This window comes from Gavia stellata, chromosome 1 (assembly GCF_030936135.1).
Source record: "Gavia stellata isolate bGavSte3 chromosome 1, bGavSte3.hap2, whole genome shotgun sequence".
NCBI lineage: Eukaryota > Metazoa > Chordata > Aves > Gaviiformes > Gaviidae > Gavia > Gavia stellata.
The window spans coordinates 33,613,653-33,637,500 of record NC_082594.1 but is presented as its reverse complement, the minus strand read 5'-3'; the positions used below and the strand labels follow the sequence as shown (position 1 = coordinate 33,637,500).

The window sequence follows — 23,848 nt, the reverse complement described above, 5'->3', positions numbered from 1 at the left end:
TTGTTTCTCATATTTGAACAAAAATTTAAGTAACTGGTAGCTTTTGGTCCATCAGGACAAAATGAGTCTGAGTAGGTAGCCTTTCATCTTTCAACATTAATTCACATTATGCATTTATATGAATCTTTATGGGTTCTTAGCTGCAATTGCTCGTTCTTCACTTCTTTGTAAATTGGATGTGTTGCCATTTACATGTAGATTTGCCCTGTGTATGAGATTGTTATTACAAGTGTTGTATTATGTGGCTTGGTAAACATTTTTCCTTTGCAATTCCCCTCTACCCATATGACTTCCAGTAAAATAAACAGAAATTATATAATGAACGAATTAAAAGGTGTGATGTACTGAAGAGATAAAAAGCTATAGTCCACCGGAATGGTCTTGAGACCTCACACAGACACAGACAAAAACCCACACCAATCTGTAGACAAGACGAGAGGGGATAGAAGCTGGATTAAGAAGACCTGAAGAGAGGCCTCCTTAGAAGCCCAGGAAGAATGTCCTACCCATCCATGTGCTTCAAGGCTTGGATTTTTTGTGTTTCCTTATGTTGCGCAGAATGCAAGTGAGTGACTCTCAGACTTTGAGTTCATGGGTACCCGACGGTATGCTGCAAAGACATCTGAGGACTCTCTGAAAAACCAGCGGTGGCCTTAAGAGTGCTGAGCAGTGAGGTGTGTACCTGCAGCTGCAGCTAGGGGATCAGTCTGGCAGGTATCCTCAGAACATGCTAGACTGATAAAACCTTGCACAAAGTGATGGACCCTGGGGCAGTGTGACATCTTGCTTATCCAACAGTTCAGCAGATAAAGCGCTCACCTGGACGAGGAAATAATTAGGCTCTGCTCTTTAGGCTATAGCATGAAGCGTCGAGTGCCTCCAATCACAGGATATTCTGTGAAGTTAGTCAAGTGGCTAAAATCTCTCACATCTTTAGCTCTATGTTCACATTCCAGTGAAAATCTTGGTATTGATGGCTTTTAAAGGCAAATTCTTGGTAGGAAACACGCACTGGGTTTTGGAGTGTTTCTTAGTAACTTTAATATCAGTTTCGGTCACAGATTCCCTTGCTTGTGTACTTGTTTGGTGGCAGCTCTCAGACACTCAGTAGTTCAGAAAGCAAAGGGGCTGTGGCTTAGCCCAAGTCTGTGTATTGTCATGTAATACATCTGTGATTAACAAGAACTTTTTAGTAGTGAGTCATACTTCTATGACATGGCACAAAGTGGTAATTTCCCAACATCTCTTCTGGGAGAAGAGCCTTGGTACTCATGTATAGCTTTAAAGTTGTCCATCTCCTTTTTAGCTGCCAAACTGAGACTTTGTGTATCAAGAGTTATTTTCTTTGTTACTCAGCTCTTGATGTGTGCTGTTTAGCTGGGCTCTTGTGGGATTTTGTGTTGCTTTTTTTTGCCAGCCTAAACATTCTCATTCGGTTTGTTTCACAATGCATCAAATAAAGAGAGTTAATGAAAACCTTACTTCAGATTAGTTACACAGAAGAACAGTAGCATTGATCTTGGGATTGCCCGCAAGGGACCTTTTTGTAACCTTCCCAAAGCTTTGAATTACTCACATGACTTAAACTCTGGAACAGCTTTTGCTTTCCTCTGAATGTTGTTGCAGGCCTGGATTGGGGAACTTGGGACAGGAACTTGGGACAGGCCTGGATTGGGGAACTTGGGACAGGTATGAGCCAAACGGGTCTTGGTCTGGAAGCTGAAACCTTATTCTGGTTATTTCTGGAAACCTTTTTGCTGCTCCATCTCCTTTGGAAACCGGCAAATAAAGTAATTTCAAGGCTTTTAGCGAATTTAAGAAGAAGGTGTCCAGGTTCTTTTTTCAATTAGGATCCACCCACTCTTGCTGCACATAATTTATACTTTTCTGTTGACAATACACCTTGTTACCTGCCTGAAACAAGGCTTGAACTACCTCAAACTAAACTTTTCAGAAGAAGAAACCATGTTGAAAGAAGAAGTCCAGAAGAAGAAGAAGAAAGCCCAGATGGTACCATACCACTTAACCTGGGAGCAGTAAGTAGAGTGTACTGAGATGGACAGAGGCTGTACAAACACAGCTATGATGTCTCCTGTGGCCAAACTTGCCTGTTCGCTGCTAGTGTGGATATCTCTGCACAGTACTGTATGACAGTCACATCACTAGTTAGCCTTTGATGAGGGCTCTTTGCACAGATACATCTGATTTTCCCTCCATTGTCTTTCTCAAGGCTGTGTATGACAGAAAACTCATCATTCTTGAAAGACAAAAATTTGAAGTCTGAATCCTGAACATGTACGGTCTTTCCATGACCAATATATGTCATTGAATTTCTGACCATCTGCCCATGTTTTATTGCTGTAAATAAAAAGCTTTGCACTGCAGAAAAGCAACAGTTCTGTGTTGCATAAACAACCGCCCAGTTGCCTTTCACCCGCGCACACACCTCCATGTTTTTCTTCAGACGTTTGAACTGCACAGACTGCAAAAATCAAAGAAAGGCTGTAAATCCCATGTTATTCCTGCTCTTGACTGTAAACCTTTGAAACAATAGGGATTTCAGCCTCCACATTGAAATCTCTTCAAAGAGGAAGAGAAGTGAAGTGCTCATAAAAGATAACACTTTTTTTTCATTGCTGCTCCATTTCCCTGTCCTAACCTTTGTTTTAAGAGATCTCATGGCTATAAACTATGGAAGGTTTTCTTTAGACTTAAAAATCATCTCAAAACATTCTGTGTGAACATAATATAAGGTCTTTTTCTGTCTTTCTAATGGGATGAACCTCTTTGCCAGCTATGTACTTTCAAATCTGCTTGCTCATTGTGAAGGTTGAGGGGGAAGAATGGGGTCACCAGGGCATGCTTCTTCATTTGTATTTCAAGAAAGGTTGCCTTCCCCTCCTCAGTCATTGGATAACTTCCTACTAGGACAGTAGGATATCCACTTTATAGATCAGAGATTCAAATCCAGCTCTGAAACTCAACTTTTAACTAGCAGAAGTTCCGTGGCCTCAAATCAGGGTCAAATGCGCATTCTGCAGATGTCTCTTTCCTCTATAGTTTGCACAGATGAGGCAAGGACTTTATAGGGATGGAAATGAAATGGCAGGTGATTTCTGTACACCTCTGCTGGGACAGCATTCGATGCCTCCCTGTCCTGCCCTGTGGACAAATAAAACACCTGTTTTCAGAGCTGTCAATCAAGAATCTCTCAGGGTAGGAAATGTGTTTTAGAAAACTTCTGCTGTTGAGCCACCATCTGGCTTCCTTCTCTGTTGATATGTTTTATTGTGCAAAACGGGCTTCCAGTATCATGCTGCAAAGCAGCTCCCAACTTGCAATTCTTTATTAGGCAAATCAGCCTTGGACTGGTGGCATGACATTTAACCATGGCTTTTCATCTTCTGAAGACAAAACTGTAGATTCCGTCCTGATGAGACTTTAGCTTTTTTGTCTCCATCTAACCAAGTGACAAGCTCCACCAAGGTGACAGCCAGTCAGATTAGAGAGGTAGAAATGACATCATGAAATGAGTTTTGACTCCCTGGCAAATACTTGCTTTCCATGAGTAATATATGTCCTCACTAGCCTTCAAGGACAAGAAAATTTTTTTTGCTAACATCACCATTCTTTATCAACCAGTGAACCGTAGAGCTAGAGATGCAGATTTTTCTTGCAGAGGGAGTTCCTCTGCCATTGGAAGTTAGTATTATTTGAGTAGCTTATTTCTGGGATAGAGCCAACTGCAGAGTGATTTTGGAAGGCTGCTCTTTAGAGAGTCTCATACACAACACCTGGCTGAGCTGGCTCCGTGGGCAGAACCAGCTAAGGAAACTCACAAACTCTCATGCATTCAATACCACTATACTTTACAATAATTTTTACTATGAAATCTTATCTCTTTTTCTTCCCTGTTCCCCCTTTTAGTTTATAACAGGCTTCTGGGATGTCCTGGGATTTGTGTGTTTTTTTGTTGGAATGCCAGGTTGTAACAAAATCCCTCCAGTCTCTATTTTTAATCGTTTTTATGATCTTCTGTTGCTCCACTCCCATTCCTCTCACAAGCATACCATGTCTCCCCGCTGTGAAATGCAAGTCAGCTTTTAACATCAGCAACCAGATCTGCAGAGTGTACAAGTTTTCCAACCTCCTCCCCAGATGCAAAGAGGCTAATCAGCTGTATTCAGCAAGGAGCAGTGATGAAAACAGAAATGCACCAGAGGGTTAATTGTTAAATATAACACCTCTCATACGTGAACTGTTTTTTTGGGGAAGGTAAAAAAAAGAGAAAACTTACCTAGTTAAGTGTATAATACTATTATACAGAGCTATTTCAGAGCAACTACTTGAGAATGAATGTCTTTCTGGTCTTAGAGTCCTGGAGCAGCCCTTTAAATTCATAGCCTATCTTCTTCCAAATTAACTGGTCTTTGCAGACAAGCCCTTGGCTAACTTATTCTAAAACTCTAAAATAGACAAACTAGTGTCAATGCCAATGCCCAAGGGCCTAACTCAGCCAGCTTTTCACATTGAAGGCATTATGCCTTGTCTGCATCAGACTTTTAAAACGTATCAGCTAATATGTGCTAATGACACGCATTTAAACCCTAGTCTAGACAAAGCCTGTGCGATTGCCCTCTGAATGCTTGATGCGATCAGCTAACATCCTGACAGCAGATCTGATTACCCCATTTTAATCACACAAGGCTATAAACATCATAGAATTATCCAGACTTTCCCCGTAGCAAAGAACAAACCCTGAGGGCCGTGCATGGGATCTAAGCCCCAAAATACCCTCATGGGGTAAGACCTTTGCCCTTGCACAAACAAGCCTATCAATGGGGATGGAAAAGCCAGGCTTTAGCATACAGAAACACATCTATGCAGAGGAATCTGTTACACCAGAAGAATGAAGAAAATGACCTAACAGTGATTTACTTGGTCTGCTACTTTGACATTTGTGATTAGCTAATAGTCTGATAGGAATAGGAGGGAAAGAGCTGAATTGGAGCAGAGATGTGACTTCATGTCTGTACACAGCGTTGATCAGACTAATTCATGTAACAGCTTTTCTCCGAACATTTCAAAAAAGGTGTTGAAAAATTGGAAAGGATATTAAAAAAAGGGATGCAGTGATTTGAGGAAGAGAAGAGAAATGCTTTATAGCAAAACACTTAAAAGCTCAATCTGTTTAGTTTATGAGAAAGAATACTGAGAAGTAAGTAGACTACAACATATAAATATCTTCACGGGGACAAAACATGCAGTACTAAAGGATTATTTAATCTTGCAGAGAAAAGTAAAACTGGGTAGAAGAAGCCAGAAAAAAATCAAGTTAGGAAGTAAGGACACAATTTTACTGCTAATGTCTTCTAACAAACTATCAAGGAAAAAAAAAGTCTTTTCCATCACTTGATAACTTCGATTATGGCTGGGTGCTTTTATGGGAGATGTATTTTAATCCACCATATGCTATTGGGATCACTACAGAATTAACTGCGACATGGCTAAGATACGAGTAGTCCAAGTGGATTATTATTCTTTAGGCTTCAATGTTATGTACATAAAAGTACATAAATTGGCAAGAAGTACTTACCAGACAGAAGTCTGAGCAAATAATTATAATATGGCTGTGGTAGGATTGCAGGAGTACTCTCTGCTAGGTTTAAAGAAATACATATTTTTTTCCTGTTGCTGGCCCCCAAATATACCTATTGAGAGGAAGTATGACATTGGAGTCGGCCCATTAAGTCTGAACAGGCACAATTTATTGCCCAGTGTGAGGCAAAACACTTAATCAAAGGTACTCCTGAGTGTATCCATTTGATTTTGTTTACAAATTAGGATTTCCACGTATTCAATGTAATGGGTTTATGTAGTCAGAGGATCTGCACCTTGTAAGCATAATTTCCCGATTCAGCTGCTTTTTCAGTTGACTTACTGGTTTTTGAAACATTCAGTTTTAACTCAGTAGGTAAATAGTCACCCTTTGCAGTCCAAGCAGTCACACTGACTGTGCTCTGGGAGAGTCTGGAAGAAGGAATGGCTTCCTCCAGATCGTGCCCTGCTTTATAGGCTCTTCGTGCCAATAAATGTAGGAAGATTTCTTCTTTCCTGAGCACCTCAGCAGTGGCTTCCAGAGGAGATTGACTACAGAACAGAACCAGAAGGAATTTGCTGCTGTTTCTACTTTCTTTTTGAGGGAAAAGTTGGTGTAAAAGAGCTGCAGATCTTATCAGAGTAACCAGAGTGACAAGTCAAGGGACAGCTTGTACTCTTTCACAGGAAAAAGATGATAAAAGCCTCACACTTCAAATGCTGAACTCTGAGATGTATTTGTTAAGTGGACAAAGTGGACATCAGTCCTCTATCAGACCTGGTTACTACTGGTACTGGAGGCACAAAAAGAATGTATCTCCCAAACCAGCCAATTCCTTTCCCTCTTCCTCTCCCCAAACCTCATTCCCCAAATCAGCTCACATCAGCGCAGAATGTTTTTATCATACTAACACTGCCTGTCAAAGCCATTCTGATTTTGAATAAAACGATGCTTGCAAGACCAGAATTTTGACTTAAACAAACCACCCAGAATGCTCTCACAAGAAATTTTCTAGCTTTAGATTCCACAGCATTTACTGTGCATGATGTGTAGCTAAATGTAGCATAGCTTGATACAAGATTTTCTCTAAATCTCAGTATAGCTGTTCCTTAAGTGAATGTGATGCTCTGGCAGTCGTGAACATGCGAGTTTTGCCCAAAACATGCACACTTCAATAAACAATTAGACTCCACTATGTGCAATAGCATGAGGAGATACTAGAAATTTCCTTTTTGTTCATGGGGATAATGCAGTCTTCATCAAACATTGCTATCTCTTGTGGGCATAAAATGCAGATTAACAGAGAGGTTACACTCATCTCCCTTGAATGTGCAGGGTGAAATGCACATTTGTCCAAGAGGTTTTGCACAGTGTATCTCTTAAGCCTTCAAGTGGGAATCAAACACAGTGCAGTAAGAGGCTGGCCCTCTAAACTGATGTAAGTCAACCCTGCCACCACTCCAAGACAATTCAAAGCTGAGGATGAGCTAAAAAGCTCTCCTGGTAGAACAGGAGTTCAGGCCAATTGAGCTTACAACTCCCTGCAAAATACCCTCAGCATGTTTGGGCGGTTAGAAACCAAATCTTCTCCTGCTTCACTAGTCCCTATTTGAGAAGAGGGGACACGGTTATAACTTTCTGCCATAACTTGCGGTTGCATGCCATGCTATTGCACAGTCTCACCTCTTGGGCTCGTGGTTAGCCTGAGGATGTGGTGTCTCTTTGGCCTTCCCTTGTTTTCCTTCCCACTACTGTTGTGAGGATCATGCTAACTGTAAATCGCTTTGAGTCTTTGCCAAATGTGCATCCTCCGTCAACCTGACTCAGCTGGAGAAACTTGCTTTAGGTCTTGCACTGCCCCATTTCACTAAGTACCACTTGGCCACCTCAACATCTTTTTCTGGGGGAGAGCACGCTGACTTCTGCTGCAGCTGACCAAGCCTCTGTTTCAGTCATCAGGATAAAGTGACATAGAAAAAGGCTAGTCTTCTTTTCCGCCATACTGACTTCTTCTTTTTTCATAGTTAGGTGGCATCACCTCATGCCATTTTCACAAGTTGCTTTGCTGCAGTGCCCAACAGTGCTAAGGAGAGCACCATCACCCACAGCCATGGCTCCAGGGGTTACAGCCATCATCCAGTGATACACTTCATATGGAGTCCATCTTTCTGGGCTATGATGGCATCAGATTGGCTGACACTACTGCTCAGGCAAGCTGGCTAAAGGGTGCTTCACCAGCATTTAAGGCTGGCTTGCAGACCATCACTGTCTTCTCCATGTATCAGTAATATATCTGCAAGAGATAGAATAGGCTATAGACTATTTCAGTTGGAAAGGACCCACAATGATCATCTAGTCCTCCTGCCTGACCAATTCAGGGTTGACCAAGTTAAAGCATGTTGTTAAGAGCATTGTCCAAATGCCTTTTAAACACTGACAGGCTCGGGGCATCAACCACCTCTCTAGGAAGCCTGTTCCAGTGTTTGACCACCCTCTCAGTAAAGAAATGCTTCCTAATGTCCAGTCTAGATGTCTTTCAGAGGTAGCTTCCTTGATAATTCATCCCATTGTATCACTTCAGGATCCCCAGCTGGATCCCCCAAGGGTCATCATCAGGACGTTTCAGCAGCTAAGTGATGGAGCTGAGCATTTTAATCTAGGTTCCCCCGAAGCCACTGAGCACACAATGTTAAAGTCAGTTCTGGGGCCCAATCTGATACTCATGAGGATCCCCCCGAGCTTCAAGGTCTCAGCTGATACGCTACAATATTGCAGGATGCCTACATGCTATTTATACTTGAAGTTTAGACCTTCTATGGTGGTATCTAAAGGCCAGTGAAGGAGGTTCCCTTTTAGCTGGTACTACACAAGGACTAAAAAGTCACTCTCCTAAAGCACTTATGGTCTAGACAGACATGAAAAACCCAGGAAGGAAAAAGGAAGAGAAAACATACGCAGAGCAAATATGGTGGTTAGGTTACAAGGTCCTGTCAGTTTTAAGATATTTTGTGGCTCTCTGGGATTGGAGTTATTTTGTGGGAGAGGAGATGAGATAAAGGGAAAAAAGGAGGACACAAGAGAAAAGGGAGGACAGAATATAATGAATAAGTATGGTATGAAGAAAGCTGAGGTGAAAGTTTTCTCACATCTCTCTTCCCCAGCCTGTACCATCCATACACATTTATGTTACAGTACTTAAATAAAAGCTGTCAGACCTAACACATTTTTTGCCTGAATTATTCATAAACCTGTGTGATCACAAGAGAAGAAAGACTTGTTATTTGGATTAAACTAGTTAATTTTCATTAACATAACTGGCATATAATTACCAGTTTCACCTAAGTAACTTACCTTAACACAGGTTCTGTAGCAACGATAATAGAGATGTATGTTCTTTAAAAAAAATTTGCGTGTACTGGCTGAAAGCATAATTTTCTCCCATAATAGACCCGCTAAGCCTCTTTCTTTTTCCCTTTTGTACACAATTAACATTTCATTTTAAGATTTCTATGTTCCAGGTAGATGCCAGAAGAGAAATAGGTCCTAAAGCAGTAATCACTAACAGCCATGTAGGGGAGTTTCTTAATGACTAATTGTGTTTGACACTAACTGCTATTTATTGAAGAACCTGAGTGAAACATCACTCTGACATGTATCTGGACACTCCCTGCATCTGTTGCAATTTGCCGTATTTCCTGCTGTTGGTGCCCCACTTTATAGGGCCAGCTTTCTTGTGGCTGGCTCCTCTGTCTACATAGAGGTGTGACTTGGAGAGGACTGCTGTTTCTTACCCAGAACCATGCTAAAAGCTTTAAAGAACTGATGCAGTTCTTTAAAGTAGGGCTCTGGGAGGAGTGATTCCTTCCATTCTCTCCTGGCTTGGTCAATAAACACAATTCTTCAGCTCTTGCTGGCTCTTACAGGAGTGCTGGAATACTGCATGTTTGACAGTAAATCCTAAATGATAATTTACATCGATGTCCCTACTTAAGGGACACCATCAAAAGCAAGTTATTCCTTTCCTTGGCTGGCCAAGGGCCAGAAGCACTAGTTGGGAGTTAGAAGGAATAACTAACTGGATGCATCGTGACTACCCAACACAACACTGAAAATGAGAAATTTGAAGGTGTTCATTTTTAACCTGGCTGCTTGTCTGAAAAAACAAGTGAAATCTGTTCAGCTAAACCAATGTCCATGCTGGTAGTTCCCCTACCAATATTTTTAATTATTTTAATCATATCTAATATTGCAAGCTCTTTTTTGATTCCTAATTAATTTAACCAAGTTATCTGCAATTAATAGTTTAGGTAGTGCCGGAAGACTCTTGCTGGATTGATAAAAATTCAAAAACATCAGAAGAAAAACTTGCACAAACAATATGGTAGAAGTCATATTTATTGATAAAAATTAATATATCTGCTATAAAATTTGTAACAGTAATGCAACTGAATATTTATTTTGATGCATAAACCTGAATGTTACATACCAAATACAATACAGTAACACTGTTTTCCTCCTTATTTACATGTTTATGAAAATTGATATGCAATCCATGTTAAAAGAACTTGTAATGGAGAATAGTAACATTAGAAAAATAATATTCTTGATAAAGCATTCTTGAGGACTCCAATCACATTTTCAGGCCTCTTTCAATAAGGCAAAAATCCCTGGTACAGCATATAACTTAATTTACAAAATACAATAACTTCAGACACATCTTCAAGTTTTCTTTTGGTATGCTTTTCCTCACTGTAAAATTACTCAATTTTCTTACTAAACAGAAAGAACTTTCAATAACAAAACTTAATGAGTTCTACTACATATTACATATACATCGCTGTAGCTTAGCGACCATAACCGGGCAATCTTTCTCCTTAACTGTTTGCTCAATGAGCTTTTCTTAGATGTAGGACATGTAGTATTTTGAAATCATTATGACTGTGTATCTTTCTTCAGTTTTCATAGGAAACAGATCTGTCACATTTTGAAACTCTTTTTTTATAGATTTTATTTTAATTTAGGAACTGGTGCACAACTACATTTCCACTCACAAGAGAACGTCACAAATGTAACTAAAATTAGGCTTGGATAACTTTGAAAACATACTACTATGTGCCCAAACCCAAATTTCTTACTTTAATACTTTATAACCCTGCCATGCTCTAGGAATTCTTCTTCTGCATAGCTTGATTACTAGTCACAGTCAGATAGTTTTAATTCCTTCAAAGGCACAAAACTTCCACCTCTTTTCCAGTGTTGCTCCTACACCAGTGAATTCTTGTTTAAACATGCGTGGCAGTCTCATCAAAAGCATTTCTATCTCATTTGCAGAGATCTGAGAAAGAAATAAAGGTAAAATCAAAGTGAGAAAGCTGCCCTGTAGATTGGAAAAAGGAAATATGGAGAACAGAACTAAGGGGGAGAAAAAAAATCCAGGCCAGATGAAACCAACCAAGCATTTTTTTTTTTTTAACCTTAGCCTGACATGAATTTCCAGACTCCAAAGCAAGTGTAGATTCCTTGCAGAAATTATTCTGCTTTTGTAAGTGGCAGCTCACTGTAAAAGAATGACAACTGCTACATAGGGGCTGCTACCACACAGTGTGGTACAAAGTCCATCTAAGAACTACAGTTGCGGGTATGCTTGTGAGGAGAAGGAAGCAAATGGGACCTTATTCTTCCTTCTCATCCAATAAGCTCTTGAATCCTCCTCCCAGCTCCATCAGTTTTTCTCTTGCAAACAAACACAGGGACTTTATTTTTAATCAGCTCACTTTTGTTACTTAGGGCTGATCCATGGAGCCATCTTCTCCCAGTTTGACCCAATTCAGCAGCCCCAGATAACAAAGCAGTAAAATTTCTGACTTGGCATTGCTCAGGATGTTTTTATGGTTTTGAAACCTTAATGACTGGTCACCTTCTTAATGGGAAAGATGCTCTCATTGCAGAAAACACTTTCACAAAGGCAACCTTCCTGGTATAATCAGTAGGGAAGTCAACAAATGAACAGTCATGGAAAAGGAACCATTTTATCCTACTGCTACTTCTTCTAAAGTGATGGTCACAAAAGGAACAGTAAAGAAATCTATTGGTGCCACCTGTTATCCACGGGTATCTCCATGGTTTGATAGGCTTCTCTGGCAATGATGATATTTCTACTTATTCATATTAGTAGGAACCTTCCATGGTGAAAAGTTTTCCTTTTAAAACAGTATATAAACATAAAATATGCTAATTATACCTCATTCCACCCAAGGGAGGCAAGAAAATATCTATCGGCTCTCATTTTCCTGAAAAGATTAGTGCAGCAGAAAGATTAAATGATTTGTTACAGGTAGCGCTGAAAACCAGTATTGGAGGCAGTCTAAAGCCCCAGAGTAATCAGGTCCATCTTTTACATACTCTCATGGCAGTAACGGACAGCTGGTTACCTTTGGGTAATGTATCTGAGCTCTATACTGAGCCCTCAGCCCGCACAGGTATGCTGACCTTATCATTGCTGTTCAGGTGAGGAATGACATGGAGAGTAATTGAAATTCATCTCTGAGATTGCATCTCTGGATTGTGCTATTAAAAAGTAATTTGTTGCTACAAGCAGTTACTTCCAAAATAAACCAGCGAGGTCAAATTTTGCAGCTCATCTTAATTATGCAGCAGGTAGGTCCAGTGGTAGCTGCAGGGGCTGGGGCTGGTATGTTGGCACCTCAGAAAGGTGCCGCAAGAAGGGACTGCAGCAGTGAAGGGGGAGAACGTTGAAGAGCTCAGTGGGCAGAAGCAATGAGCAGCAGGGCTGGAGCCCAAGGAGCCAGTATTTTAAGTGATTGCTGTTGTCATTCAGGAGGTATGGCACTGGAGGGGTCAGCCAGGGAAAAAGCAGCTGAAACTTAGCCAAATGCTGTGTGTTAAGGAAGGGCTTGAAAGATGACTAAGGAGATTGTGCAGACTGGGTGCTGCAGGAACTCGGGACAAGATAAAAGAAGGTGTACATGTGGCAGAGGCAGGGAATAGAGAAGCAGAAGAGGAATGGTTGCAGGCGTGAAGCTCTGGATGTATCAGATCTTGATAAAATCAGATTTTTCAAAAAAAATTGGAATTCACCAGTTCTCTTTCTACTTTCTACCATCCTCATCCCTTGCTCCCTTTTCATTCTGGGTAGCAGTGGACTGTAAAGCACTAGCAAATCTGAGCTGCCATGGCCTGAAGATAGAGCCTAAGAATTTCATCATCCTTCCTCACTCATCCATGCAACATGTTTTATTTCCAGTGGGCTTCTAGCTCAGACGCCCTCTCCTTTTAGCTATACACTTTTTCATAGAAACAGAGGAAGGATCCTCCAGTGGCATGAAGCAGCCCATCAAAGCAGCCCATCAAAGCAGCTGGAAGGTGATCTTGGCTATGGGTGGTATGGCTGGAGGGAGTGTTCAGGAACAAAATATTACCAGGACCAAAGGAGTTGTGTCTAACGACCACCACACAAGGACTGCCACTCACATTCTGAGTCCAGGTGCACACCATGGCTACATCCTGACTTCATGTTGCAAGATCTGGGCAAGCACTATCATCCCCATGTCCAGAGGAAGTATTGGCAGATGTGGATCAGAGCTGTGGCTAACGGCAGGGTGACCCCTGCATCTGCTAAGTATCTCATGCAGTCTAGCATCCTGCAGAGCCATTGTTTAGCACTTAGAGTAGCATTCACCTGACCGAAGGCGGCTATTTCACAGCTGAGCTTCTCACCCCTGACTTGCCTAATATTCAGTGGAGAGGAACAGGCCCTTTTGGGGCTTGATTTCATCTCATCCTACAGTAGATATTTAAAAGTAAGTCAAAGAATCTTATCCTACAGGTATGTATTGACTATGGACTGTACGAACTCATGCATTAACAAACACTTTTCACACTGTAGTGTGTTGGCCTCACTTTTGTGTTGGCCACACCTTCTCTGAATTTAGTAATAGGGTCAGCAATTCCTTTACGAGGCCCTCTCCACTTCCGTGTGGAGATGAAGGATATGCTTCATGGTCCATTCATGTGTTCATGAAAGTTCATGTTCAGTGTGACCCATGACTAACAACTTTTAGAAGAATAAGGAATCATCTCCTAAAACTCTGCACAGTTTGATGGCCATGGCTACACCTGCCTCTTGTTCTGCTTTCTTTCTCCTCAGCTGTATTTCAGGATCATGTATCATAAAATCAGCTGCTAGTCTTTGCCATTTAAAGCTTTGCTCTTCTTTGCCACAAAGAACAGCTAAGCAGCGTGAGGCAAAGACCTCAACACAAGCATGTGCACTGTAATTTGCGAATGAATAAAGACAGCAAACCCCCAAGCCCTATATCCCATTATCTTTCTAATGGAAATGCATGAAGAGTTTAACCTGCAGTAAAGAGTAATACAATATTTCTATAGAGAAAACAGATTTTGATTAATTTTTTTTACCCTAGAGTCCAACTGCTGCATGTAAGACCAAAGATACTCTATATTGGCTCCAAAAGGGTGGACGTGAAGAAATGTAGATATGATACCTGTATTAAAAACAAATACACACAAAGTATTGAAATTGCCTCAGACAACATATCATTAAAATAAGCAAAATAATTCTGAATAGTCTGTTCTTGCACGTTTTTCAGTATGAATTATGATTCTTATTTTTCTTACATAACCAAATAAACATAACAAAATGGCACATTTTTAATACAGTCATAATAACATAGTAAACACAATAGCTCATCTTCAGGAATGACAGCAGTTAGCAAGTAAGTGACCAAGATAATATACTGATGAATAAAGGAATTTCTAAACAAAGACTTGCTGGAAGCATTTCAACTACCAATTTTATGCTTGATTTACCAATATAAAATTGTGGATATTGTAATGGTAAAATTATTGCTTTTTTCCCCTTCACTGGATGCTCTGTTGTGAAAATGTTTCATATAATTGTGTCAGAAACCTCACTCCCTCAAATTTTTCTAGTAATTACGCTGATGCTGGTTATGAAAAGTGTTTAATCCGTATTACCCCTAACTGCTGCTGAAGAAAACACAAATCCTTTATGACATATTTACTTATTTACTTTCTCTTAAAAGAAAGACAGTTCTGTCTATCTTCATTGTTATTTATAGGATCATTGTAAAAGTTATGGGAATAGAAATGGTTTAGGAGAAGTCAGGATCTAAGTCTAGAGAATTTTTCTGCAGTGAGAGTCAAGTGGCAGCACAGTAATGATCACCAGAGAAAACAAAATTTGGGGCATCAGAATTGCTATTAAAAGCACTACCCAATTTCTCCTCTTCTAAACAAACAGTGAAAATATAAAATGGCATGTGTCTTACTTACTGTTCGGGAAGACTTCAAATCTAAGAGTCAGAGCAAATATTTTCAACTCTGTTTGGATGGGTTTCTTAGCTGAACCACCCTAGGGGAAATTCCTTATATTTAAAGCATAAACACCAGGATTAAAAATGCTTACAAATGACAAAAATGGGTCACTGTATCTTGTGTACTGCAGGCCATACTGCTTTCTTGATGCTGAATGAATTAGGATAATCTTGGATTTCATTTTTCCCCAAATACTGGCCATGGTTGAAAATGATAAGTAAAATTTAACTCATGTTAGACTGGCTTTGCAAAGAACACCCTTTTTCCTCCCTCATTTTTCCAATAGCATTTACAAACTTCTGATTCTGCAAAGTGAGGGGCGTGTATTTCATTTTATACTATGGCGAGTCCTAGCAGCAGTTGCCTTCTTTGTGCTGTGCGTGATCATAAGCATACACACAAGAGGTCTTGAAGCAAAAGCCAAGACCATCACACTTGGATGGGTTGACTGAAAATCCAATTTGTATTCAAGTCACATTTTATCAGTGGCATTGCATTTGTTACATGTGTTCCCAAGGCTTTTCAGCTGAGGATGTTCAAAGCTAGCTCTTTCATATAATGTAAATAAAAAGCAATTTGAAAATATTTTGTAGTTATTGACTGGATTTCCATTATAAGTTTTTAGTAATTTTTTTCTTTTATGCTCTTTTCCTCTAGAAAACATAGAAAACATATTCCTCTAGAAAACATATTCCTCTTAACATATTGTCTTAGAGAGCATATTGTCTTAGAGAGACAATATTGAATTTTGTAAAATAGAGACAAACTTGGTGAATGGGTGGAGGCAAGGCCCGTTTTTCCCTTGCCACACCTGAACATGCCTCAGAAGAAGAGATAACGTGAAATCCATCTTGAGCCATCTTTTGCCTTTGCACTGTAACAATGAACCAGTTGTGTGGGTATTATGATCAGTAATATCTGGACTGAGATTACACTGTTTATCTGAATGTGCTATTAGATAGCTGGTGGATGGGACCCACTTTGGGACACTGCCACCACTTGTTACAGTCAAATAATGAGTGACCTAGAAAAAGAATTTAGTTATTCTGTTCTTAAAATCCCATCCTTGCTACACTTCTCACAGAAATTATCTTTGAACAGATCAAATACTGTCCATTGCAACTGAAAGTTTCCAATTTTATTATAACAAGCAAAATTAAATCAATTCGTACGTTTCTGTACATCCCACTGCTCCACATCTGACCAGTCACAGGAAGTTTGTGTACGAAGTCCTTTAAACATTTAAATACATTCTTCACTTTTAAATGACCTTTTTGGTCTGAACTGTCTGAATCCGTGCCCCAGCAATAAACCAGCAACTTTCCTGGCGCTTAGCAGATGCAAATGAGTTGCATTTAAACACATTAAGGTAGTTTTGGAACTATCACCTACTGGGATACTGCTGATTTTGTGAGAAGACCAAACCAAAGAAATGAAACCTGGTCTTTCAGGTCAGTATTTCTGTGAATGGCAACCATGCCACAGGGAGCACTTCGGACTGTGGGGTTTTAGGCTCCACGAAAACCTGCCCCACTGAAACCAAATGCAAAACATGCATGGTTATAAATGGGGCATGTTCCCTCCAAGGATAGCATGGGTACAGCCAGCATTCCTGTGTGGCTAAATGGTAGGTACCAGTTAGCTGGCCCACTGCCTATAAGCTCTAGCTTTTAGGCACTCTTTAAGAGTTTATTTTAAAGATTTTATTCTAGGTAAAGGATATGACAGGCCTTGTGGTATTCTTTATAAATATTCATATTGCTAATTCCCTCACCTAATGTCAAAAGCGTAAGTCTGGCTTGCTTCATACATCCAGTATACATATTTTTTGCTTGGTAGTTTGCTAATGTTATTTCCATCCTCTTCTCCTTCACCGTTTTGCCTAATAATCAGATAACAAGTTATACAATTCTAGCCTGCTAAAACCTGATGTAAATAAAGTCTTCATACATTTATGCTGCAAGTCTAAATGCAGATCCTGCAATTTTTTTCATAGCTGAAATCCTTTCATTAAACTCTGCAGAATATTTCGGAAAGGGAAAGTTCACTTGTATTTTAGGATTTCTTTTACTAAAAGCCATTATGAATACAGATGAAAAATAAAAAGTACCTTTTTTTTACTTTTCTTAGCACAAAGACGCATGTAAACACATGTGCAAAACAAAAACTTGTTAAAAGGCATTTTGTTCTCAAAAATCTTCTTTGGGGTTATCTTACCTATTAATAGTGCCTCTTTCTCTGATTTTAGACCTGGGCTTCGTTTCTCTGAATTTTTTTCTCTGTCTTGGTTGACCAATGCTACTGTCAATACATTGATTTCCTATGAAGTTTAAAAAAAACAAACAGGTGGTCATGTAGATTTCATTTACTTCAATTAAACCTGTCTGCTTCCTTTCAACTCTATAAAAAAGATCATTACTTTAATTCACGTCTAAAGACAAGACAATTATAAATAATTGATTTGTTTGCAGAATATTGAGACACTTTCTGAAGTACCTTTATGCCAAGAGCTGCCAAGAAGAGAAATTTTGCTTGTCGGTAAGTAATAACTTTGTTGCTAGTGCTTCTTCATTATAACAGCTTGAAAGATGTGCCATAAAGCATGGGGATGGTCAGAAAGCTCACATTTTCTAGCTATTAAAGCTGTAAACAAAGACTGCCTCTAGGGAACATGGATGGAACCATTCAGCTACAGCTATAAGAGTAAATCCAACGGTCACTAGCAATGTTTCTAGCTACTAGAGCACAACCATCTACCTTGTTATACTCTTTGACCAGTGCCTGGCATGGTGTCGGCCCCTGTCCCAAGCAATTCCTAGGTACGTTTTGGGGGCCAGCACATTTCAGGGACCATTCCGAACAGGCGGTTTGCATAAAGCTACCTTGTTCTGAGGACTGAAAGAGAGCCAGCCTTAAGGGCAAACAAATCAAGGCTCCTGCTTTGAGCTCCTTTTTCTGCAACCAGGTGGCCTGAACCATCCAACTCTCAGCCAAGCTCTGACATGTTAGTTGTTCCATCAGAAGTACCCAGGCAGTTGTGTGACACAGATTGCTCTTCTCCTGGATGTATGCGAAGTAAGCAAATTATCTCTATTTCAGTGGCCTCAAAGTGCATTGCACAATATTCAAGCATATACATTGGGCTGTTTCCATGGAGCAACTGATATGCACTAACTCAGTTTCTTGGTGAGGCAGTGACTCACACTGCTGCATCTGCTGTGTGAAATGCTCAGCAATTCCATGCAAAACCTCAGAGGCAGAGAGCATGGGGCTGGAGATATGGAGGTGTGAGGTAGGACTGTGCAGGAATGGTGCTCTTGTTCTGCTTGGGGAAGTCAAGGTAAGCAGCTGGAGGTTGTATGGGACTGGGCAGCATTAAATGCTAGCAGATTTGCACTATTCGGTGTAATGATGTGGACCATCTAGAACATGCACTCAGGGTGCTGCCTTGCTCCAAAATTCTTGGCAAGCATTTTTGGCAATAAAAGAGAGACAGTGGGCTTGGGTCGCTCTAGGGCATTTCTGAAGGTGTGAATAATCCATGCCAAAAAAAGGCAAAAAATCCAAAATATGTCAAATGTGCCTCTTTACAGATGACTAAAGGCTTCACAATCTGTGAGACTGGTAAAAAGAGTCAGGCACTTTCTCATTCTTAATTAAAAAAAAAAAAAAACCAACAACAAAAAAACCCCAGTGATGACTCTGTGCTCTTTATAGGCTGGCTCCAAGGAGCAGCTGCCCGATCGGCAGTACCTGATGGCTCACATGCATCATGGGTTCAAATGTTGTGAAGAGAAGCAAGTTGCCATGTGTCAGCTAAGAAACTGTATGTGCCTTTGAGTGACATACGTGCATATGTGTATCCTCAGCCCCCAGCAACAAGGGGCTCTGACGGACCTTAGCCCACAGTGAAGGAGGAGTGAGATCCATTGAGTCACCCGTGGTTTGCTGCAGTTGTGGCCAACTGAGGCATGTACCCTGGCCAGAGATCTATGTGTAATTGTGTACATGTAAGCTAGTCAGCATTTGCTGCCTTTTTAGTCAGTAAAAATGAAATAACTTTTTAGTCATGTATTTTAGTTATTTACTTTAGGTTGAAATAAATTGGACCTTAGAGGTGCCTATTTTACATTCCTCATTGGCTGCAAAGGGAAACTTATAGCACAGATATAGACATCTACAGGTAGGAGGGAGTCTGCATTTCAAGAGTTGCAGTGATCCCCTCTTAAAATAATGGTGTGCCTGAGTGCTCTGGCAGCTACATCACCTTGACATTAACACTGCTGTAGTGTTGTAATGCACAGGGCACATTATAGCAGCAGGAGTATGCTCTAAGTTGTCCAGTACTGTTGACTCCCCTCCTGATAGAGCCAAAGGCTAATGCAAATACTCATCTACTGCTGGCCATGACATCCAAGAACAGTGAAAGAAAATCCAGGCAAGAAACAGAAAGAAAAGAAGTGTTTGCATGAATTTCTCCATAAGGGCAGTAATGACAAGGGGGTTACAGATCAGAAGAACAGAACTGGGTGACAGATTTCATGATACAGCAGCAGAAGAGCAGAGCAGCATATGCCACCAGAGCTTGTATAGGTTAAGATGTAACTTTTGACTCCATCAGAGACAGAAAAGCAGTCTAAAAATAACAATTCCTGAGAGGGGAAGGAGAGAGCAGAGAGATGTGTATTTGATATAACAGGCCCCAAACACAACACACTAGCAGCTTCAGATGGGATTAGAAGTTTTGTCAAGCAGTGATGCAGAGAAAGAAACTATATTCCCATTGGGAGGAATGAACAGATGGATTCTCATTTAATGCCTAGATTTGAGCCTGTGCAGAACATTTTGTATGATTTATAGGACAGTGTAAATGGATGCTAAAGGAAGTCACATCAAGTCTTCCTTAACTGTGTGCTGGTACAGAGGATAAAAGAGTAAAAAAGTGGTTATGGGGGAGCCTGAGGAAACTAAGAGTGGCAAAGATAGCTACTCAGCAAACGACTGGCTTTAGAAGGTTGCAGGTTCTTGGAGGTTTGAAAAGTAGAGGTTTCTGCCATGTAAAACTACCTGCCTCATAGAAGATGATAAATTAGACAACTCTGATGTATTCAGCTACCAAAATAAGCTTGCACAGGCCATGAGAAAATCCAGGGTGTGCATGGTCACATAAAAGATTCAGTAGCAATGCTGCTAGGAATTAATAGTGATTTAATAGAAATGGGCATAATTGTGTCTAAAAAAAATGAGTGTGAAATTCACCCAGAAATCAGGCTAATTACAGTGTAAGTGAAAACCTTAAGTATCTGACTACATGCTGCAGATACAAATCTGGTACCTACGAAGCGTCTACAAAAAATCCTCATGCAGTTAATTTGCACATTTTTAGAGGCACTACTTATGCCAACCCACAGAACAAGACTTTTAAGAGTACAAAGGTGAATGAGGCAATAACTAATTGGAAACAAACTGTTAGGTCACCTCTCTGACATGAGAAAAAGCTACTGATCACCAGATGCCTGAGGATAATTATTTAATATATACTATATTACAGTATTTTCTTTCTTTGCTGAAGACCATCCTTTATTTGGCAAATTATATTTTCTAAGGCCCTAAGCAGTCTTCTTCAGCAGGTTTCATTATAAAAGGAATATTTTGCTACCATCTGTCAGTTATTTCATTAAAGGACAAGAACGCAGCTGAGCATGTGCAAACCAGTACTTATTAGAAGCAAAATGACCTTGCAAGAGCTAAATACAGTATGTGGAAGGCTTAATCCAGGTTAAATCACACCTGGAGATCATTAGGGACCTGGCCCTATTCATTATTCACAAATTATGTCAGGTATCAGAGAACATGGAGGCCTGATTTGATGATGACAGCTCCAGAGCTGCTCAGCATGAATGCAACCATTCTGTGTGATGCTCTCACCATTGCCAGCTTGGAGCTTTTTCCTGCAAATGACACTTTCATACATCAGCAGATGATGAAAAGACATGAATTTCCCTCGTGGGCCTGACAAACCCTATGATTCTGCAGACTCCCCTTGGGACCAGCATTTTGATTCGGGGCTCCCTGCTTTTGAACTAAGAAGGGAAAGACAGAGAGAGAGTCTTTCTGTAAAACTTTCAGGAGACCTTGCTGGATAAAACAGAGGATGGCAAATAACAATTTTCTCACATGGACTATTTATTTCCACAGGCAGACCTCTGGCACCACCACTGACACGCAGCTGATGGCTGTGGAGAGTCCTATATGGCAGTTTTCACACATGGATGTATACCTTAGCCATGCCCTGGCCATAAGGTGGGACGGAAGTTGGGTTTACGTCATTCTGTCATGTACTCTGGCTTCTTTTGGAAGCAAATGCAGAGGCATGGGCAAGTAGATTGCTCCAAAAAGTGCCTGGTGTCACTGTCCCCCATGGCCCACCACAGAGTGGCTGGGTCCCATGCTGTGGGCACAGCAAATAAGAGCATGACTCCTGAGAGAGCTGCATTTTCCAGAGAGAGACACAGAGGTCCTGAAGAGTGGAAGAGATGTGGTGACTTTCTACAGAGGAAGGTACTGTAAGAACAAAAGGCTAGCTCTGCACTCCAGGGGACTAGCAGATCAGAAAGCCCCAGATATTTAGGCTGGATGACTTGGGTCTTTCAGTCCTTCACTGGTTTCTTTTTTCTCCTTGTGGGAAAGTATGATATTAAATAAAAAGTTCTCAACCCAGACATCACTTATCCTCCACAGGCCAGTCTTGTACCAGTGAAAAAAAGGTAGACAGAATATAAAATGTCTGCTCTTGCCTGGGACTTCTCTCTTTAGCAAAAATGGTTCTCTTTAGTCTAAAAAGTTCTGTGATCCTGAAAACATATACTAGCAAGCATCCTTAAAAATGGGGGCAGTGAGGACTTGCCATTCCCCAAAAACGCTGACCAAGAGCTAAGCAGGGCTTGAACAGTAGCTGCTCTGCCTGGAAAATATTCCTGCCAGAGTGGAGTTCCGCAACACCCATTGTTCAGGACTCTGCTTGAAAGGCAGAATATGGGATTTAATGAATGTGACATTGAAGACACCTGGCATGTGATCAGGATGCAAATGACAAATACCCAAAGAGCTAAAACACTCCCTCTGCTATCTGGGTAATCCAAATGTTTGATAATTACTTTTAAATCTATGGGGAATGATGACTGCTTGCGTATTGTCTTCAAAGACCTCATTCCCTTTGTTGTAGTATATGGGATTCTGCAGAATTGTGTGGTGAGGGGGTAAAAATAATATTACGCCTTCTGAAAGACCCAGTAAAAAAAAAATCTCAGCAGACTCTGGAAGAGTTTGCAGGATATGTTGGCGTTTGTACTGTATGTACAAAGTCGATTGTCTGAGGCATTAAAACAGTAGCAGAAGAAGGAAAGACTAGCTGTTCGACACAGCAGGCATATGACAGAGCAACTGCTGAATGTTGTTAGATTTAAGGGATACACCACATTTTCTCATCAGCCAGGGGATTCATGAGAGAAAATGAGTAGGAGGAGAAAAAACTACATATCTGAAACATAAGCAAAAATCTTGCAGGCTATTAACTGCAGGCCAGAGAGATGCTGTAAGCTTGAAAAGGTAATTTTTATGATTTTGATAGAAGAAAGAACGTGTGATACCAAATCTGACGTCCTTAAGCTCTTGAAAGGCATACATGTACCTGCTCTGAGCCCACAGAACTGGGCTTAGACTTCAGATGTGCTTGCCCAAACTTCTTATTGACGGCCAGGCAGGTTTGACTATTCTGCTGCAAATATGGGTAGAAACTGACCTGCGACATGAAGACTGCACGTTTTTCATTTATTTTCATTTACCTGGGGATCTCTCAAAGTCTGGTATAGTTGTGTTTGCTTTGCTGGTCTTTCTTTAAATGTACTTCAGACCCACATCTGAAAATTCAATCTTACTGTTTTAACCTGAATGGAGCCTAATTCAATTTCCAATCAAGTGAATGGAAGCCTCGCAACAGTTTCAATGCACATCAAGTCAAGCATCTTAAATTTATGGGGACATGGAAGGTTGAGGTACGGGACAACTTCTGCCAGCTTAACATTGTTGTCAGTTGAGAATGGGCTACTGTCCTTGTCTATGTTGTTATCCGTGGTGAATACAAAATTATTCAATCCAAGTTGAGCTAAACTACAATGAAAGAGCTTATTTAAATTTAACTGAAATCAAATTTCCTTGTAAATGTGGCAATGTATGACTACACTCACAGACAGTGATTGTGACTCAGATGATCACAGAATCGCAAAATCACTCAGGTGACCTTGGGAGGTCTCTAGTCCAACCTCCTGCTCAAAGCAGCATCAGCTGCAGGGTCAGAGCTCATGGATGCGCAACAAGGGGTAATAGTCCAATGGCTGGATAAGCCCCAGCAGTTTCTCTGCAACATCTCAGTTCTGTGCCCTCATCAAACAACACGTGGGATGTGTCATCAACAGATGGGTGCCTCTGTCCCATGCAGAAGGGACTTTCCAACCACCATCACTTGCTGCTTCCTCCTGATACTTCTGATTAAAGTCTTATCTCCACGAGCACAAAGAAGGACAGAGGTACCATTACAGATGAGGAAAGTCCAATAACCTAATGAGAGAAAAAAAGTCCCCTGACCCAGCTCCTCCCAGGGCTGTCACAGGACAGCATCAGCCCCAGGGGTTGAGTGTGACACCTATCAAGACCAGTCAATGGAAGTGCTCTCTGGATCATCTTACATACTGAGGGGGGCACTGCCTATAGGGGTATGGGACTTGTTATAGGATGTAGGGGAAGAGCATCTTGGGATTGTACAAGACTTAGTTGAGGGTCCTTAGCCGGGAAACAAAAGACAGGAAAAGGGAG

The 23,848-nt window shown here is 40.7% G+C and overlaps 1 protein-coding gene across 2 annotated transcripts in view; it reads right to left on the bottom strand.

Annotated features, from left to right (window-relative positions):
- Positions 1–9,976: 9,976 nt before the first annotated feature.
- Positions 9,977–23,848, bottom strand: part of ENOX1 (ecto-NOX disulfide-thiol exchanger 1) — a 374,261-nt gene continuing 360,389 nt past the window's right edge. For both annotated transcript variants that reach the window (XM_059833157.1, XM_059833238.1), the window contains exons 15-17: positions 17,195–17,297; positions 14,039–14,124; positions 9,977–10,934 (exon numbers count right to left, since the gene is read on the bottom strand). In XM_059833157.1, the coding sequence (XP_059689140.1) occupies positions 10,803–10,934; positions 14,039–14,124; positions 17,195–17,297 (321 nt within the window). In that variant the 3' untranslated portion in view covers positions 9,977–10,802. The remainder of the gene's footprint in view (positions 10,935–14,038; positions 14,125–17,194; positions 17,298–23,848) is intronic.